The sequence below is a fragment of the Montipora foliosa genome, chromosome 1 (genome assembly GCF_036669935.1).
Source record: "Montipora foliosa isolate CH-2021 chromosome 1, ASM3666993v2, whole genome shotgun sequence".
In the NCBI taxonomy this organism is placed as follows: domain Eukaryota; kingdom Metazoa; phylum Cnidaria; class Anthozoa; order Scleractinia; family Acroporidae; genus Montipora; species Montipora foliosa.
In genome coordinates, this window is record NC_090869.1 from 35,315,085 (window position 1) to 35,332,083 (window position 16,999).

At 45.3% G+C, this 16,999-nt stretch overlaps 1 protein-coding gene across 2 annotated transcripts in view; it reads right to left on the reverse strand.

Moving 5' to 3' along the window:
- Positions 1-1,241: 1,241 nt before the first annotated feature.
- Positions 1,242-16,999, reverse strand: part of LOC137997483 (uncharacterized) — a 58,204-nt gene continuing 42,446 nt past the window's right edge. For both annotated transcript variants that reach the window (XM_068843528.1, XM_068843522.1), the window contains 3 exons: positions 16,442-16,558; positions 4,834-5,077; positions 1,242-3,036 (listed from right to left, as the gene is read on the reverse strand). In XM_068843528.1, coding sequence (XP_068699629.1) covers positions 2,595-3,036; positions 4,834-5,077; positions 16,442-16,558 — 803 coding nt within the window. In that variant the 3' untranslated portion in view covers positions 1,242-2,594. The remainder of the gene's footprint in view (positions 3,037-4,833; positions 5,078-16,441; positions 16,559-16,999) is intronic.

Genomic DNA, 16,999 nt, shown 5'->3' on the forward strand with positions numbered 1-16,999 from the left:
ACCTACGTCAAAATAGAGTAGTTCTAAAAATAGAAAGACATGGGACAGGGTTAACTCAAGCGTACAGTACAGATGGAAGCTCCGGTTAATGGTATCCTGCTTAAGGGTGCTGCTTGGACGTAGAGTGCGAGTATGGGTAACTCTATCCAACGGGAGCGAAAGAGGCCGGCTGCCGGAATGCAGTCCCTTGTGGGTATTCTTTAATAAATGCAATGCCAGTCACGGGGCTCGCGCATGGGTAGCCACACCAGCTTGACCACAGAATCGACACTGTAACACCGGTCTGATGCTCTACCCATTGAGCTTCTCGAAAGACTCCTGGGGAGCTACAATAGGTCGTTTATCTACAATATGCAACGACACAGGACACCGCATTTTTCACACTCGAAAACGGGAAAAATAAAAAAAATATCCGCAATATTTTAGACCTGTAAAAATTCTTTCACTCATTTGTTCATATTGAAGGACAGTGTGCTCGTATAAAGGGTATAAAGGAAGTTTTCTGAAACAGACAATCGGCGACAAAATTAGTTGAGACAGTTGCCAACAGAGCACACTGGCAACGACACATTCTTTGTTTGCAAAGAAAACTTGTCAAAAAGTACGTTTCCGGGATACCCCTCCCTCTCCCACGCTAATCAATGTTGTACCGCTGTTGACAAGGCTCGTAGGAAACAGAAAATAACACAACATTCTACTGGGGTTGCGGTGGAGGGGGCCATTTTCGCACCGAGCTTGAAATCGACTCTAAGGGATAAGAGTGTCACAACAATTTTGACGCCGATTGTAGGTCCTGAATGGACAATATTTCCCGCTAGTGTGCGAGCTCTACAAAGTCATGCCCCTCAAAGTCTCAAATGAAACTACGAGTGTTGTTTGAAAAACACCTTTTGTTGCATTTGAACCTCAACCCGGTCTGGAAGTTGAACCCGGGCCACATGTTTGTACATTTATGGGAAGAGAGTGCTGTAACTTCTGCGGCCATCCGTACACCCTAAAGTTTATCCGCACAACAGCGATTCTTACCTTCAGCGTGTAATGCATCCTATATACTCGCCGGTGAGAAACTTTGAAACGTCGACCGTGCCCTGTCATTTAAGACGAACGGTCAAAATACTGTCCTTAATTCAAACGTTCAAGTGGATGACGCGAGACTGGGTCACTTGTTTTAAAAATCCTGGACTTAATATTGGTTTGAGCCAGAGAGTTTGAGCAAATTTATCTTAGATTTGCACATTTTTAAGACGGCTTTAAGGGGTGGACAAGAAGCCTAAATCGACCTTCTCCAGACTACTGTTGAAGGAAATCTTTTTGGGGAAGAAAGACTCCCCAACACTTCTGCTGTTTCACCTCTTTATTTGGTGTTCTCGGGTCGATCTTACAGCTCTCGCTCAACTAGTCCTGCTTAACTTCTCATTTGTTAGGTATACCACTCTTCTTATATGTTCTTAGTCTGAATGAACAATCAAGTGCCAATCACACGTCAAAATGACGCCAGCGAGACGCACTACGCCTGCGCGTCAGCACATTAACATACTTTTTCCACTACTGAAGAAAATCGTTTGTCTCGACGGGATCTTACGGGTTTGTCAACATCAGATTAGCACGAACGGAGTATGGCAAGTTACAAAAATTACAAGGAACGAGTTACAATATCTAGAATTAAGTCATACAGCAAATTTACAGAGAAAAGAAGGAAAGGACGAGCGTAAGCGCCGCCTTTTCCATACATTTATCTGGCACGCACGTTCCAGGCAGAACAGGACAATAATTACAATTACAGGTGTTATTTTAAATTACTTAGGAATATTAGAATATAGGTTAAAACACTTATTGAAAACCCAAAAGAGACCACTCTTGTCATGAATGCGATCTGGAACCGCGAGAACAAAAAGTGAACTGAAAATAAGTTGCTTCCAAAAATATAGTAAAAGAGCTCGTCTGGGTAAAAACACCACTGAGAGAAACACAAAAAAACCGTAGTGATACCAAAAACCAATTAAAACATTCCCAATAAAAAACGTAGTTGGCCCAGCGTACCAAACACCTTTCTCGACACCTGTTTCAAACCAAATTCATGACCTTAGGAAAAGACACACTCCGATCGCAACTATACCAAAAAGCAAACAGCCTTAGGAGCTAGTTTCTCATAAGAATCGACCACTAATGTTGCTTGGAAACTACCAGGAAAAGTGAAACCAATAACCTTTTTTAATATCCCTTAATTTAGCACGAAAACACTAACCCATTAATAATAACTTAACTTTTGTTTTGTATTTTATTTTTTCTTTCTACTTCGCATTGCTTTTTATGTTGTAAATTAATACGTTTTGGAAAGTACTGTAGTCATTGCACTGTTAGTATTGTAATTATAGTAACTTTTGTTAATAAATGTTGTGTATTGAAAAAAAAAAAAAAAAAAAAAACTTAACATTAAAAGTACCCCAACATATTCAATGAATAGCTACAGTTTTTATAGTTTAACAGTACACAGCAACATGCCTTTCGGTTGTTGTGTTTATCGGTATAACAGTGATTGTTATCTTCAGCCTGCAATGATGCATCTAAGGTTAACTGTTACTGTAATAATCTCCTCAGATATAAGCAGCTGGTAGCTGGTTAGCAAGGGCTTCACTTTGATGTGCTTCCCGCATGTCTGCTGGCCAGTGATCAGTAACGGCCGGGTTATCTGTAGAAGTCGATTTCATCTCTGTCATTGCAATAAACTCTCGGACTTCACCAAGATCAACAGAAAAGCGCCGGCGATTGTGACTTGTTGTGCATCCAATGGTATCTATCTCCACTAGTTGCGTGCTGGAAAATTCACCTTGAACAGCCTCCCTGACGCCTCTCAGCTCACCCAAACAAATAGAGTGTCGCTTGATTCCTTCACGGGAATCTTCAACTGTTGTTTGGTGTGCTGGTTCCCGGCTCAAACTGTTGGGAGAAACAGATGGAACCGGTATTCCACGCTGAAGAGTATCATATAAGATACCGTCATTAACGTCCGAGGTCCATCCGATGAAACTTCTTCCGCTAGAAAAAGATATCACCAAAATTGCATTATTACATAAATCATGGAAGATCTGTTTAATCGAGGCTACAAGGTGGAATTAAATGGGAATTATGAAGCCTCCATTTAGGAGGAAGTCAGTTCAGCAACGTTGAGTAAGTATTTCTTAAGATGTGCCAAACGGCGTTAATCCGTCGTTTATTCAAGAAGGTCGTTAAAAAGGGGATTAAAAGATCTTTAAAGTTGTACTATGATCAAAAAATCAAATCTTTTTTTCCTTGGATTTCAGAAGTATGTTAACTAAACACTAAGTGACCCATGTTTTAAGACTTAATATAAAAACACACTTGCTTATTTAAACTGGAATTTTCCTATTTAAGTCTATTTAATGGTCCGCCACTACTAACTTTAAAATCTTGAGAGAGCTGGTCGAGGAGAAAATGACGTCAAAGACTTAATAGTTTATTCAAAAATATAATTTGTTATTAGCTGGTAGCCTGTGAATCATCCTCGGATGATCCGATGTACGTCCTGTTCCTGAATGTTAAACGCCGGGGAACCCCGCGGCTAACCAATCACCTCACCGATTGCTCTGTTTCCAGCAGGGTTGTCGTGATGGTGCAGTGGTTAGCACACCCGACTAGTAACCAGGGGGACGCGGGTTCGATTCCCACTCACGGCAATATGTTTTTCATTCAATGGTTCTGCTAGTAGTTCGCTGTCGCTATTTGTACACTCAAATTACTTAATATTTCTAGCAAAGCGTTGTATATCCTTCGGATCCTACTAGTTTGGGACTACATCGTTGGATTTCCAGCCTTGTTAATTAAAAAAAAAAAAAATATATATATATCTATATATATATATTATATATATTAAGCTGACTTTACACGCTGAAATTTTAAACTAGTGAGTAAATGACGTCACTTTTCCCTAGATCCAACCCTCTGAGGTCCAATCGGTCAGTTTGGAACGTGAATAATGGCAGACCATGAGATCCAAAACTTACACTCAAAGTAAATAGCCTTTGGATAAAAACCAAAGCTTAAAATTTCCAGTCAAGTGTTGAGCAATCACACTTTCAAAATCTGAGGAACAAAAGGGCGATTTTTTGATCCTAGTATCACTTTAAAGAGGCAAATAAAGTATAATTTAACTTTCCCTTCTCCTAAACGTGTATTAATTGTAAAACTTTTCCTGCCACATTCCTTCCCTCCACATTCCGTCCCTCGCGGCTTCGCCGCTTCGCAGCCGCTCGCTCTCGCAGCCAAAACTCAACGGAGCAACAATCGATTTACTTGCGCTTGTTTAATAATTTCGCGATAAAATATCTCGCCAGCTACTTGCACTCCGGTTAAATTTAAATTATTTTATTTTTTTTACGTTCGTTTGTAAGATTAATTTATTTATAGTATTTTTCATTTATGAATGTAAAATTATCATTTTATAACTTTTTTCACCTTTTCAATGCAAAAAGCGTTAAAGAGTGAATTAATCCTATATAATACGAAAAAGTAGGGTGCAATGATAAGAAAGATAGAGCTCTCCCTCTTTTCTCGTTTACACTTTCATGCTAACTTCTGTTTGACTCGCACTCGGCTTTCCATAGCACTTATCGGAGAAACTGGGAAACTGCAATCATTCTAATAGAAAGTAGATAATAATGATGGATGGTAGATGGTAGAGAGTTGACAATCACATTTGTAAAGGCGACACTGCCCATCCCAATTTACCTAATCCTACTAAACGTGGACTGTGCTTAAGAAACCTCTCTGCTGCTTAGGGCTGTATCATATCTTTGTTAGTTTGTCATTACATACCGTTTCAGCCTTTGATAGCGCGTGTTCTCGTAATATCTTTCAAACTCCAGGAAAATGTTCCTCAGATACGGAGGAAGTTTCAGAGAGCCATTCGGAGCGATGTTGATGTAGGGTACCCGCTGACAGGTGACTGGAACATCGTCGTCCACTTCATTTTCCATTATCTCGTAGTTATGAGAAGCGATTATTCTCTCAAGCCAATCCGGTGATGAAGCAGCATAGGGTGTAACAAGGGGGTGTGGATCTAAAAAGTAAATACACATACAAAATTATTTTATGCAGTTACGCGATGAACTGCTGTCATTTCGAACCATAGGCTGCGGCAGTTCGTCTTTGACAACTTTCTCCACCAAGGAGAGGCAAATGTGAAACATGTAATATTCACCGCACATGTATTTTCTATGCTTCACTTCAGTTTGGTTTAGCAAATAAAGAAGCCTAGCCTGTGACCTGTTCTGTTGCAAAGCACGCAGGAAGCGGCTAGAGGACTCAAGAAGTGTACGGGAAAAACGAAACATAGTCGAGCGTTTTCCCTACTTCTTGAGTGCGCTATCTGTCTTTTAAGTGCTTTATAACAGAACAGATCACAGGCGAGGTTTCTTTATTTATAATAAAATAAAGAATTTTCTTAATTTCCTCACGCATTCGGCTAAAATGTTTGGAAAAAAATTATTTTTGGGATCCTACGAGTGGCGTCAGCCGTGCAACTGTACTATAATAAATCAAAGCGTGCATTACATCGAAACTTTATTATAATATGATTTCTTAATTTGGTGCGGCATATCCGTTTGCTTTAATTCTGGCTTTTTAATCACGTGATCGACAGTAAGTGGGGGTTTGCGACAAAGGCATCATGTCGATCAAGCCGGGATCAATCCGAATCTCTTGGAGGGACTAAAGACTAAAGATGTAGATGGATCCATACGATCCTCATCATCCGCCAGAAGCAGAACTCCTACGTTCTTGCCACAACAGCCATTCCATAGCGGCCGTGGAGTGATTGGTGATGAGTCGCCATCCCTTGACAGGTTTGGAGGCGATGGTCTCTTCCTCCATGCGGTTGAGGCGATAGTCATGCAGACAAGCTCCTGCAATCGTCATTTTGTCAAAGGGACAAAAGCCAGTCTGTTCGCGGAACTCACGACGAAAGGTCAAACAACCCTCTTGGAGGAGCTTGACGTCAGAGATACAGTAGTCCACGAGATCCCTCTGGATATCAAACTGTGCCTCGTTCGCCACTTGAGTCGTGTACCATTGCTCAAACTCCGCTTTTCCTTTAGTGGACATGGTTTCAGGGGTGTACATCTCTCTCGGTCGCATGGGACCCACATAGTCGGCATTCGCAGGGGTGTTGAAAAGATGTGGAAAATACCCCTTCTTGAAATGGTCGGGATCCAACCCAAAAGTTTTGGTAAACGAAGCCAGAGCCATGGCGATGAACGACATAGACTCGATGAAGCGAATGTACCCACCCCTGTAAGTGAGCTCCAGCAGTTTGCTACCCGTACGTGTTGGCTTAAACTTTTGTTTGTGCTCGATCAAACGCTTCACCACAAAGTAAGAGTCGTAACCCTTGAAATTGTGCGGTGACGTAGCGTGTGTCCTGCTCCGTCAATTGTTCCAACCATTGCAGAAACTGTTCCATGCAATTCTCGCCGCGAAAGATTTGAGGCAAGGCATCCTCTTCCGTCATACCCACCACCAAATTAGGCACATGCACGCCCGTATCTTGCATGGCCTCCGTATCCCAAAAGACGAGTAGCGGTGGGTGGTAGGTATTGCCCTCCTCCTCCTCCTCTTCCCCACCCTCCGTAGCAGTAATGGGGTCGTTGCGTGCCTCACGACGGAGTCGGGTCCGTTAGTTGATTTGTACGATGCGCGCACGGTCTTCGAGCTCTTCGGGGTCTGTGGGGATTTGCACGAAGCATTGATGCTGGTTCAAATCCGTCGTTTCGTGGCACGATGGGCATTCACTGTACCCGCACCGGTGTTCGTCTTGTTCATTCATCGAACGAAGCAGTTTCCTGCAGTTTGCACATTTGTGCCACGAGTCGCATACCGATGAGTGATTGGGACCACACGCTTTTCCACTGAGGGTCTTAGTCTGGTGGAGTTGAAAGCACGCATCCCCATAAAATTGGCGACGACAATGACGACAGGGGATTTGGGCAGGACGTTTACGCAAGTACGCCTCGATGTAATCGTCGCACTCATTCTGTTGGCAACCAGGGCAGTGAAGGCCTTTCCCTTTAGAACATTGGTGACGACCTTGTTGATTATACGGTTTGAGGCACCGTCCACAAAAGTAGCTTTGCCCAAAGAATCCTGGCAACGAGGTCAATGTGTCGTAATGTTTGTCCTCGTGGAGAAGGGCTAACAAGGTAGCACCCTGCCCAAACGCAAAACAAGCATATTGTCGATTCGCGTCCGCCACCACGATTCGGTAATCACGAAGACTGGGTGCTTCAGCTAAAGTGGCTAGTTCCTGGAGACCCATAGAACCCGGCTGGAGTCCGGTTTCTTCCAAGAGAGCCATAGTGGCGTCGTTGCGACGCCGTTGAGCACGGATGGGTTGGGTCCACTTTCGTCTTTCGTTGTGGTTGGAACCCGCCAGGTGCAGGCCACGAGCGGTGACGATAGCACGCGCACAACAGAGTCCTGCATCGTCCCTGGGCATGTTCACAATACACTTTTTGTTGAGACGAAAATGCGCCGAGGATTCGTAGCCAGGTCGTTTGTTTTTGGAGACGCCATTTCCTTGAGGTTCTGCCTGGACATGGACGAATTCCAGTTCAAAAGGTTCGTCGGGGTCGTATTCTTCCCCGGAATTGGGTTTTTGAGGCAGATCATCCAAAAAAGCCGTCACCGTGTCCGGTTCCTGACGCCACCGACGGACGCGTAATCCTCGAGAAAAGGAGTTGTCGAAGCATGGCGAATGAAAACGGAGAAACACACGATCACGATCGTGGATGGTAGCATCGTCCAACTCTATGGCACCCCGTAATCCTTGAGCGAGCGCATGGTTGATGTTTTGACGCCGTGAATCCAAACGTCCTTGTTGTTCCAACCGTGTCCTAAAGATGCGTTCACGCACTCCCATGACAGCGGATGGACGCTCCATGATGGGGTCCAAAACAAAACGAAAATGGCCTCCTCCACCTACTTGTGCAGGAGATTCCTCCAAGAAAAAAGGTGTGTTTTGACAAGCAAAGGCCTCGCGATCGTCGTGTAACCTTTGCCGATGCTCGGTGACATGGAGATGTTCATCATCCATGGGAACTGCCAGCCACCGTTCCACTTCGTCGAGAGCCTGAACTAACAGTTCATCGTCATCACTTTCCATCAAATCCACCACATGTCGAAGTTGTTCATCTCTCAGCAAAGCACGTTGCTCCTCTAAAGACAATCCGCTTGGTCCTGGCTGCTGCTGGTCCATCGTAACTCAAATGAACGGAAAACCGCGTGCTCCGTTCTTTGTAAAGGTCGGGCTTTGCGGGGGGTAGAAAATCACGGACCTTGGGTGACTTTTCCAGCACGTGAACAAAAAGCAGTTCATTCGCTCGGTATGTATGGCCTGACTTGTAAGGTCACACCAAGGTTTGAGAGGGATGGGGGGGGGGGGGGGGGTACCCCCAACATTTTTATGGGCTGACTCGTAAGGTCACACGACCTCATGACAGGGGATGGGGGGTATCCCCAACATTTTTATTGCCTAATGCCTCCTTAAGGCCAGAGAGAGTGGTTAGGAGTTTACTGTGTGGCTGAGATGATGGAAGGGACGGCCCGATCCGCTAAGAGGAAAGCTCGGAAGAACGGAGGTCGTCGCCCGACCGAAACAGATAAATTACAACGCCCACCCGGTTGGCTGAATTTTCACACCAAACTCCGATGGCGTCTCGATGGGCAAGACTTCTAAGCACCGTCAGAAAAAGCACACGACCCGAAGGCAGGCCTTGCCTCCCAAGACCCGGCGACGAAGGCGCCAGAAAGGGGGCAAATTGGATCTGCAAAAGCTGTTGGAGAAGACGGGCATCGAATTTCATTGGCCAGGGTACCAGTACATGGGACCGGGGACGCATTTGAAAAATAGACTCAAGCGAGGCGATCCGGGCATCAATTGGCAGGACAAGATTGCCAAACAACATGACATCGATTATTCCCAGGCCAAGAATTTACAAGACAAATGGAAAGCCGATGCAAAAATGGTGAGGGCTATCAACCATCTCCCCAGCAAGAAAACCTGGACCGAAGCCATCGTGAAGAGAATCATGCAAGCCAAACAAAAACTCAAATTGTAAAAGACGTTCATGGCTGACTGACGTTGTTGTGGTTACAAACATTAAAACAAAGCCAAGTTCTGGACTTCCATGTTTCTGGTCTTTATTGATCCAAATCTTCTTCTGCCACGTAGTAAACTCCTAACCACTCTCTCTGGCCTCTAGGAGGCATTAGGCCAAAAAATGTTGGGGATACCTCCCCATCCCCTGTCATGAGGTCGTGTGACCTTACAAGTCAGGCCATAAAAATGTTGGAGGGTACCCCCCCATTCCTCTCAAACCTTGGTGTGACCTTACAAGTCAGGCCATAAAAATGTTGGGGGGTACCCCTCCAGCCCTCTCAAACCTTGGTGTGACCTTACGAGTCAGGCCATAAAAATGTTGGGGATACCCCCCATCCCTCTCAAACCTTGGTGTGACCTTGCAAGTCAGGCCAACAACCCCCATCCCTCTCAAACCGTCGTGTGACCTTACGAGTCAGCCCATAAAAATGTTGGGGGGTACCCCCTCATCCCTCTCAAACCTTGGTGTGACCTTACAAGTCAGGCCATACATACCGAGCGAATGAGCTGCTTTTTGTTCACGTGCTAGAAAGGTCACTCAAGGTCCGTGATTTTCTACCCCCCGCAAAGCCCGACCTTTAAAAAGAACGGAGCACGCAGTTTTCCGTTCATTTGAGTTACGATGGACCAGCAGCAGCCAGGACCAAGCGGATTGTCTTTACAGGAGCAACGTGCTTTGCTGAGAGATGAACAACTTCGACATGTGGTGGATTTGATGGAAAGTGATGACGATGAACTGTTAGTTCAGGCTCTCGACGAAGTGGAACGGTGGCTGGCAGTTCCCATGGATGATAAACATCTCCATGTCACCGAGCATCGGCAAAGGTTACATGACGATCGCGAGGCCTTTGCTTGTCAAAACACACGTTCTTTCTTGGAGGAAGCTCCTGCAAAAGTAGGTGGAGGAAGCCATTTTCGTTTTGTTTTGGACCCCATCATGGAGCGTCCATCCGCTGTCATGGGAGTGCGTAAATGCATCTTTGCGACACGGTTGGAACAACAAGGACGTTTGGATTCACGGCGTCAAAACATCAACCATGCGCTCGCTCAAGGATTACGGGGTGCCATAAAATCCTTGTTGGACGATGCTACCATCCACGATCGTGATCGTGTGTTTCTACGTTTTCATTCGCCACGCTACGACAATTCCTTTTCTCGAGGATTACGCGTCCGTCGGTGGCGTCAAGAACCGGACACGGTGATGGCTTTTTTGGATGATCTGGCTCAAAAACTCAATTCCGGGAAAGAGTACGACCCCGACGAACCTTTTGAACTGGAATTCGTCCATGTCCAGGCAGGACCTCAAGGAATGGCGTCTCCAAAAACAAACGACCTGGCTACGAATCCTCGGCGCATTTTCGTCTCAACAAAAAGTGTATTGTGAACATGCCCAGGGACGATGCAGGACTCTGTTGTGCGCGTGCTATCGTCACCGCTCGTGGCCTGCACCTGGCGGGTTCCAACCACAACGAAAGACGAAAGTGGACCCAACCCATCCGTGCTCAACGGCGTCGCAACGACGCCACTATGGCTCTCTTGGAAGAAACCGGACTCCAGCCGGGTTCTATGGGTCTCCAGGAACTAGCCACTTTAGCTGAAGCACCCAGTCTTCGTGATTACCGAATCGTGGTGGCGGATGCGAATCGACAATATGCTTGTTTTGCGTTTGGGCAGGGTGCTACCTTGTTAGCCCTTCTCCACGAGGACGAACATTACGACACATTGACCTCATTGCGAGGATTCTTTGGGCAAAGCTACTTTTGTGGACGGTGCCTCAAACCGTATAATCAACAAGGTCGTCACCAATGTTCTGAAGGGAAAGGCGTTCACTGCCCTAGTTGCCAACAGAATGAGTGCGACGATTACATCGAGGCGTACTTGCGTAAACGTCCTGCCCACATCCCCTGTCGTCATTGTCGTCGCTAATTTTATGGGGATGCGTGCTTTCAACTCCACCAGACCAAGACCCTCAGTGGAAAAGCGTGTGGTCCCAATCACTCATCGGTATGCGACTCGTGGCACAAATGTGCAAACTGCAGGAAACTGCTTCGTTCGATGAATGAACAAGACGAACATCGGTGCGGGTACAGTGAATGCCCATCGTGCCACGAGACGACGGATTTGAACCAGCATCAATGCTTCGTGCAAATCCCCACGGACCCCGAAGAGCTCGAAGACCGTGCGCGCATCGTACAAATCAACAAGCGGACCCGACTCCGTCGTGAGGCACGCAACGACCCCAATACTGCTACGGAGGGTGAGGAGGAGGAGGAGGAGGGCAATACCTACCACCCACCGCTACTCGTCTTTTGGGATACGGAGGGCATGTAAGATACGGGTGTGCATGTGCCTAATTTGGTGGTGGGTATGACGGAAGAGGATGCCTTGCCTCAAATCTTTCGTTGCGAGAATTGCATGGAACAATTTCTGCAATGGTTGGAACAATTGACGGAGGACACACGCTACGTCACCGCTCTTGCGCACAATTTCAAGGGTTACGACTCTTACTTTGTGGTGAAGCGTTTGATCGAGCGCAAACAAAAGTTTAAGCCAACACGTACGGGTGGCAAACTGCTGGAGTTCACTTACAGGGGTGGGTACATTCGCTTCATCGAGTCTATGTCGTTCTTCGCCATGGCTCTGGCTTCGTTTACCAAAACATTTGGGTTGGATCCCGACCATTTCAAGAACGGGTATTTTCCACATCTTTTCAACACCCCTGCGATTGCCGACTATGTGGGTCCCATGCGACCGAGAGAGATGTACACCCCTGAAACCATGTCCACTAAAGGAAAAGCGGAGTTTGAGCAATGGTACATGGCTCAAGTGGCGAACGAGGCACAGTTTGATATCCAGAGGGAGCTCGTGGACTACTGTATCTCTGACGTCAAGCTCCTCCGAGAGGATTGTTTGACCTTTCGCCGTGAGTTCCGCGAACAGACTGGCTTTTGTCCCTTTGACAAAATGACGATTGCAGGAGCTTGTCTGCAATGACTATCGCCTCAACCGCATGGAGGAAGAGACCATCGCCTCCAAACCTGTCAAGGGATGGCGACTCATCACCAACCACTCCACGGCCGCTATGGAATGGCTGTTGTGGCAAGAACATTGGCTGCAGGAGGAAGACCCGCTTCCAAACCAACGTATCCAGCATGCTCGCAACTCAGGCGAATACCGGATCCCTGGTCGACGTTGGAGGGTGGACGGCTTCGATCCAGTCACCAACACGGTCTTCGAGTTCTTGGGTTGTTTTTGGTACGGGTGCGAACAGTGTTTCCCCAATCGTCACGAACTGTACCGCCGTCACGACGATCGTTGTATAAATGATGTCCGACGTACCACCATGGAACGTCTTCAGAGTCTTCGAGACCTGGGATACCATTTCGTGACCCTCTGGGAATGTAAATGGGAGCAGCAAAAGAAAGCAGATCCTCGCGTGGCTGAGTTCGTCAAAACTCTTCCTATCATCAAACCCATGAATCCTCGCGACGCCTTCTTTGGAGGCCGCACCAATGCTTCCTACCTTTATTACAAGGTTCGAGTCGGTGAGGAAATCCGGTATGTAGACTACACTTCCCTCTACCCGTGGGTCAATAAGAATGGAATGTATCCCATCGGCCATCCTAAATTCATCTATGAACCCGGCACCACCGACCTCTCGGAGTACTTTGCTCTGGCTTTGTGCACCATCATCCCACCCAAGCATTTGTTTCACCCCGTCTTACCTTACCGGTGTGGAGGAAAGCTCACCTTCCCTCTTTGCCGTACGTGTGTGGAGCAAGACATTGCCAAACCTCTGCACGAAAAATCCCTTTCGTGCGATCACACCGACGATGAACGGGCGCTGATCGGTACATGGTGCACCCCCGAGCTAGAAAAAGCGGTGGCGATGGGCTACGTGATTCAACACGTCCACGAAGTGTGCCACTTTAAGGAAACATGCCGTGGATTGTTTGCCGAGTATGTCAACACTTGGCTTAAGATCAAAGTGGAAGCGTCCGGATGGCCTAGTGGGTGTGACACGGAAGAGCAACGACAGGCCTATGTGGAGAACTTTGAGCGTCATGAAGGAATCCAACTCGACCCAACTAAGATCGCTTACAATCCGGGTCGACGGTCTTTAGCCAAACTAATGCTCAATTCCTTGTGGGGCAAGTTTGGATAGAAGAATAACCTGATGCAGGTGAAACCCTTCTTTGACCCTCTACCTTTCCAGCTCTTCATGGACTCCGACCAACATGACATTCGGTACGTCAGTTGCCTTGATGAGAACTGGGTAGAAGTGCACTACCGTGCCAAGGACGAGTGCAAGGAACTCAAAGTTAACACCAATGTGTTCATTGCGGCCTTTACCACCTGCTGGGCACGTTTACGGTTGTACGAAGCCTTGGAACTCCTCGGGAAACAGGTCCTCTATTACGACACGGATTCCGTCCTCTATGTACATCGTCCTGATCAACCTGACGTCACCCTCGGCACCCATCTCGGTGAGTTCACCAACGAACTTAAACCCGGCCAATACATTGCAAAATTTTGTTCGGGTGGGCCTAAAAACTATGGGTTTCCGATGCAATGATGATAAGACGGAATGTAAAGTCAAGGGACACTTGCTCAATGTGGAGGGAATGGCACAACTCAATTATGAGGTGTTGCATCAAAACACCTTGGACGAACTCCAACATCCACTGGAGACACCGCGGAAAACGTGCATTCATCAAGCACGTAAAATCATCCGCAAATCCAAACAGTACGAACTTCGTACCCAACCCGCCCACAAAGACTATCAACTCGTCTTCAACAAACGCATCCTTCGACCAGGAACCGCGATCACGTATCCTTATGGGTACTGTCTCGCCGAGAATGACAATGCTGACGAGGATGCCCACGGATTCCTGTCGGACGTGGATGCAGCCAACGCTCATCTTCTTTCCGGACTTCTGTCGGACGAAGAGATGTAAGGCAAAGTTACGGGGTGCGTGTGCGGGGCACCAAGAAAAAAAAACTGAGTAGGGACCCTACAGAACTGGGGTGACTTTAAGGAGACTCTACTCCATGTCTTGTATATATTGTAAATATTTGTTACGGGGCACCCATTCTTGGTGTGACCGTATTTTATGCTTTTTTCTTCTTGTTCTACAAATAGTACCTTGATGATTCTAGTTATTAAACCGTTTGACCTTGATGATTCTAGTTATGAAACCGTTTGATTCGGAAAGAAACGATCCTGTCTTGTTTTTTTCTTCTGGTCGTGAGGGGCTTGGGTCTCTGAAGTACCCCCCAATTCGAATTTCCTGACGCAAAACACCCCAACCTGTTTCCTGAGGGTCCGCACAAGGAAGGTGTCACGTGTCTATGACGTCATGGTTTGAATGTCCCCTTAACGAACGTGTCCCACCCAAATTTGAATTTCCCGCCCAAATTGGAATTGACCAATCAGAACGCTCTATTTCCAACCGTCAAAAGTGGTATGAAATAGCCTACACCACTACTATTCCAGTTAACAATTATTCCATGAGCTCCCATTGGAAAACGACTACAGATATACGTCAACTGTTACCTCAATGATTGGAGACCTGGCCCCAATTTAAACGATGGATAGCGCTATCCACCGGGTAAATAACTATCCAGCGGATAAACACTAGCAAAACCAATTGAGTTATCCAGCGGATAGTGATTTATCCGGCGGATAGCGCTATCCATCGTTTGAATAAATGGGGCATGGAATGGGAATCATATTATCTTAATGAAACTTCCTTTGCTTTTCTTAAAATCGTAATACCTAATAATAAAAGAAAATCAGTCAATAAAGTTGGCAATTTGGTTCCACTTTGTTTTGATGCGCAAGAGATCCAACATTGCTGAAAGTATTGTGTTCGTTCCGGTGATTGTAAAGAGAGGTCAAGGAACAGAATCTCGAAGCAAGCGTAGACTAGGAACTGCTTTTAAATAGTGCTAGTGAAATATGCAGATAAACTAAAGACCGCTTGAGATTTAGAACCCAATATAGGAAGCTGCCCTTTGCGATAATAGGCTAACGACGATAAAGTCAAGTTCGGGCTGGTCTTTCATACACCGGATCCGAAATAATTAATGTCCATAAAACAAAAGAACAAAGCGAACATGACAATACCTAACTAGCCAGGGCTAAACGGAATAACAATGGTTCTTTTGTCATTTTTGTCCGGTATATGAAAGTCTACCCCAAGTTCGTTTTAAGAACCACCACTGTTTCCAAGTGACATTACTTAAAGTGCTCCTGTGACGAAAAAAAATTTTAAAAAACAATTCTTCTTCTTGGATTTCAAAAGTATGTTAACTAAACACCAAGTGACCCAAGTTTTAAGCCTTGATTTCCAAAAGACACCTTTTATTTCAACTGGAATTTTCCTATCTTATGGTACACCTTTACTATTTTTAAAATCTTGAGATTGCTGAAACGAGGATACAATGACTTCTGACTCACTAGTTTAAGAATGCAACTGAATGTGTGTGTACGCGGCTGAATTGATATGCAACACTGGAGTTTCGGGCTTTTTGGCCCGTTTCAAACGTCGAACTTTACATGTGCCGAATCTAATGCAAATAGGAAAAAAATCTATTGTTTTCGCTCATTTGCATTAGATTCGGCTCATGTAAAGTTCGACGTTTGAAACGGGCCTCAGACTTTTAAACTCGTGTCTTGCATATATAATAAGCTGCATTTACAAGCTGGAAATTTAAGCCATTCAGTCACTTTTCCCTCGATTCAACCCTTTGAGGTTCAATTGGTCAGTCTTTAACTGACGTGAATAACGACGGAAGGTGAAATCCAAAAGTTACGCTCAAAGTAAACATCTTTCGGATGAAAATGAAAGGTGAAAATTTTGCCAGTCAGGGGTTAAGCACTTTCAAAATGTGAAGATAAAAGGAACTGGTTTTTTTCATCATAGTAGCACTTTAAGGTAAACCGTTTTATTGAATTAACATTCCTATTAGAGTGAGTTTCAATCGAGTGTCGTAAAACCAAAACCAAAGTATTTACTTTGGCCAATCAAAAAGGACGGAGACAATCCAGTAAACCAATCACAAAATCGATGTACTTACACGTAGCCGACACAAAACGCTGTTAAATGTGCATTCGCGAGCCACGATTGGTTTTGGTTCCACTTCTGATTGCTTGAAAAAGTGGCGCGAGAACTTTGAACCAATGAATGTGTGAAGTAATCATAAATCAAAGAAATTCACTAATTACTTTCGACACTCAATTGAAAACCGCTCTATGTGGCTCACCATTTCCATCGTTATTTTCTCTTTCAGCTCGTCTCCTTTTCTTTCTGATGTACCAAATAGTAAGGAAAACACCTGCGAGAACTGCTATACTGGACAACACTGCAGCTGTGATTGCTCCTAAGAAAAATTGAAAAGAAATGCTATTCAACCAAGTTGGGGCCGACAATAAGATAATACTTGCTCAGTATCAGGATGCTCAAAAGGACACAACATTTTCAACTTTGCAAAACATGTTTCGACATATCATCTTCAGTTGCAGCAAGTTCATATATACAGTCTGAATTTGAATTTGAACAAACCATCGTTATAAAATACGTAAGGTTACATTTTAGCGTCACAAAACACGTCAAAGAATTCCGTTTGAGAGTACATTTAACAATTTGAATTAACGGTGGTTTATTCAAATTCAAACTCAAACTGTATAACTTGCTGTAACTGAAGAAGACAAAGTTGTGTCGAAACATGTTTTGCAAACTTGAAAATGTTGTCTCTTTTTTGATAATATTTCTTGCGCTGCTAATTTTGCAACTGTTAGCTCAGATTTTTTTTGGACGGAGG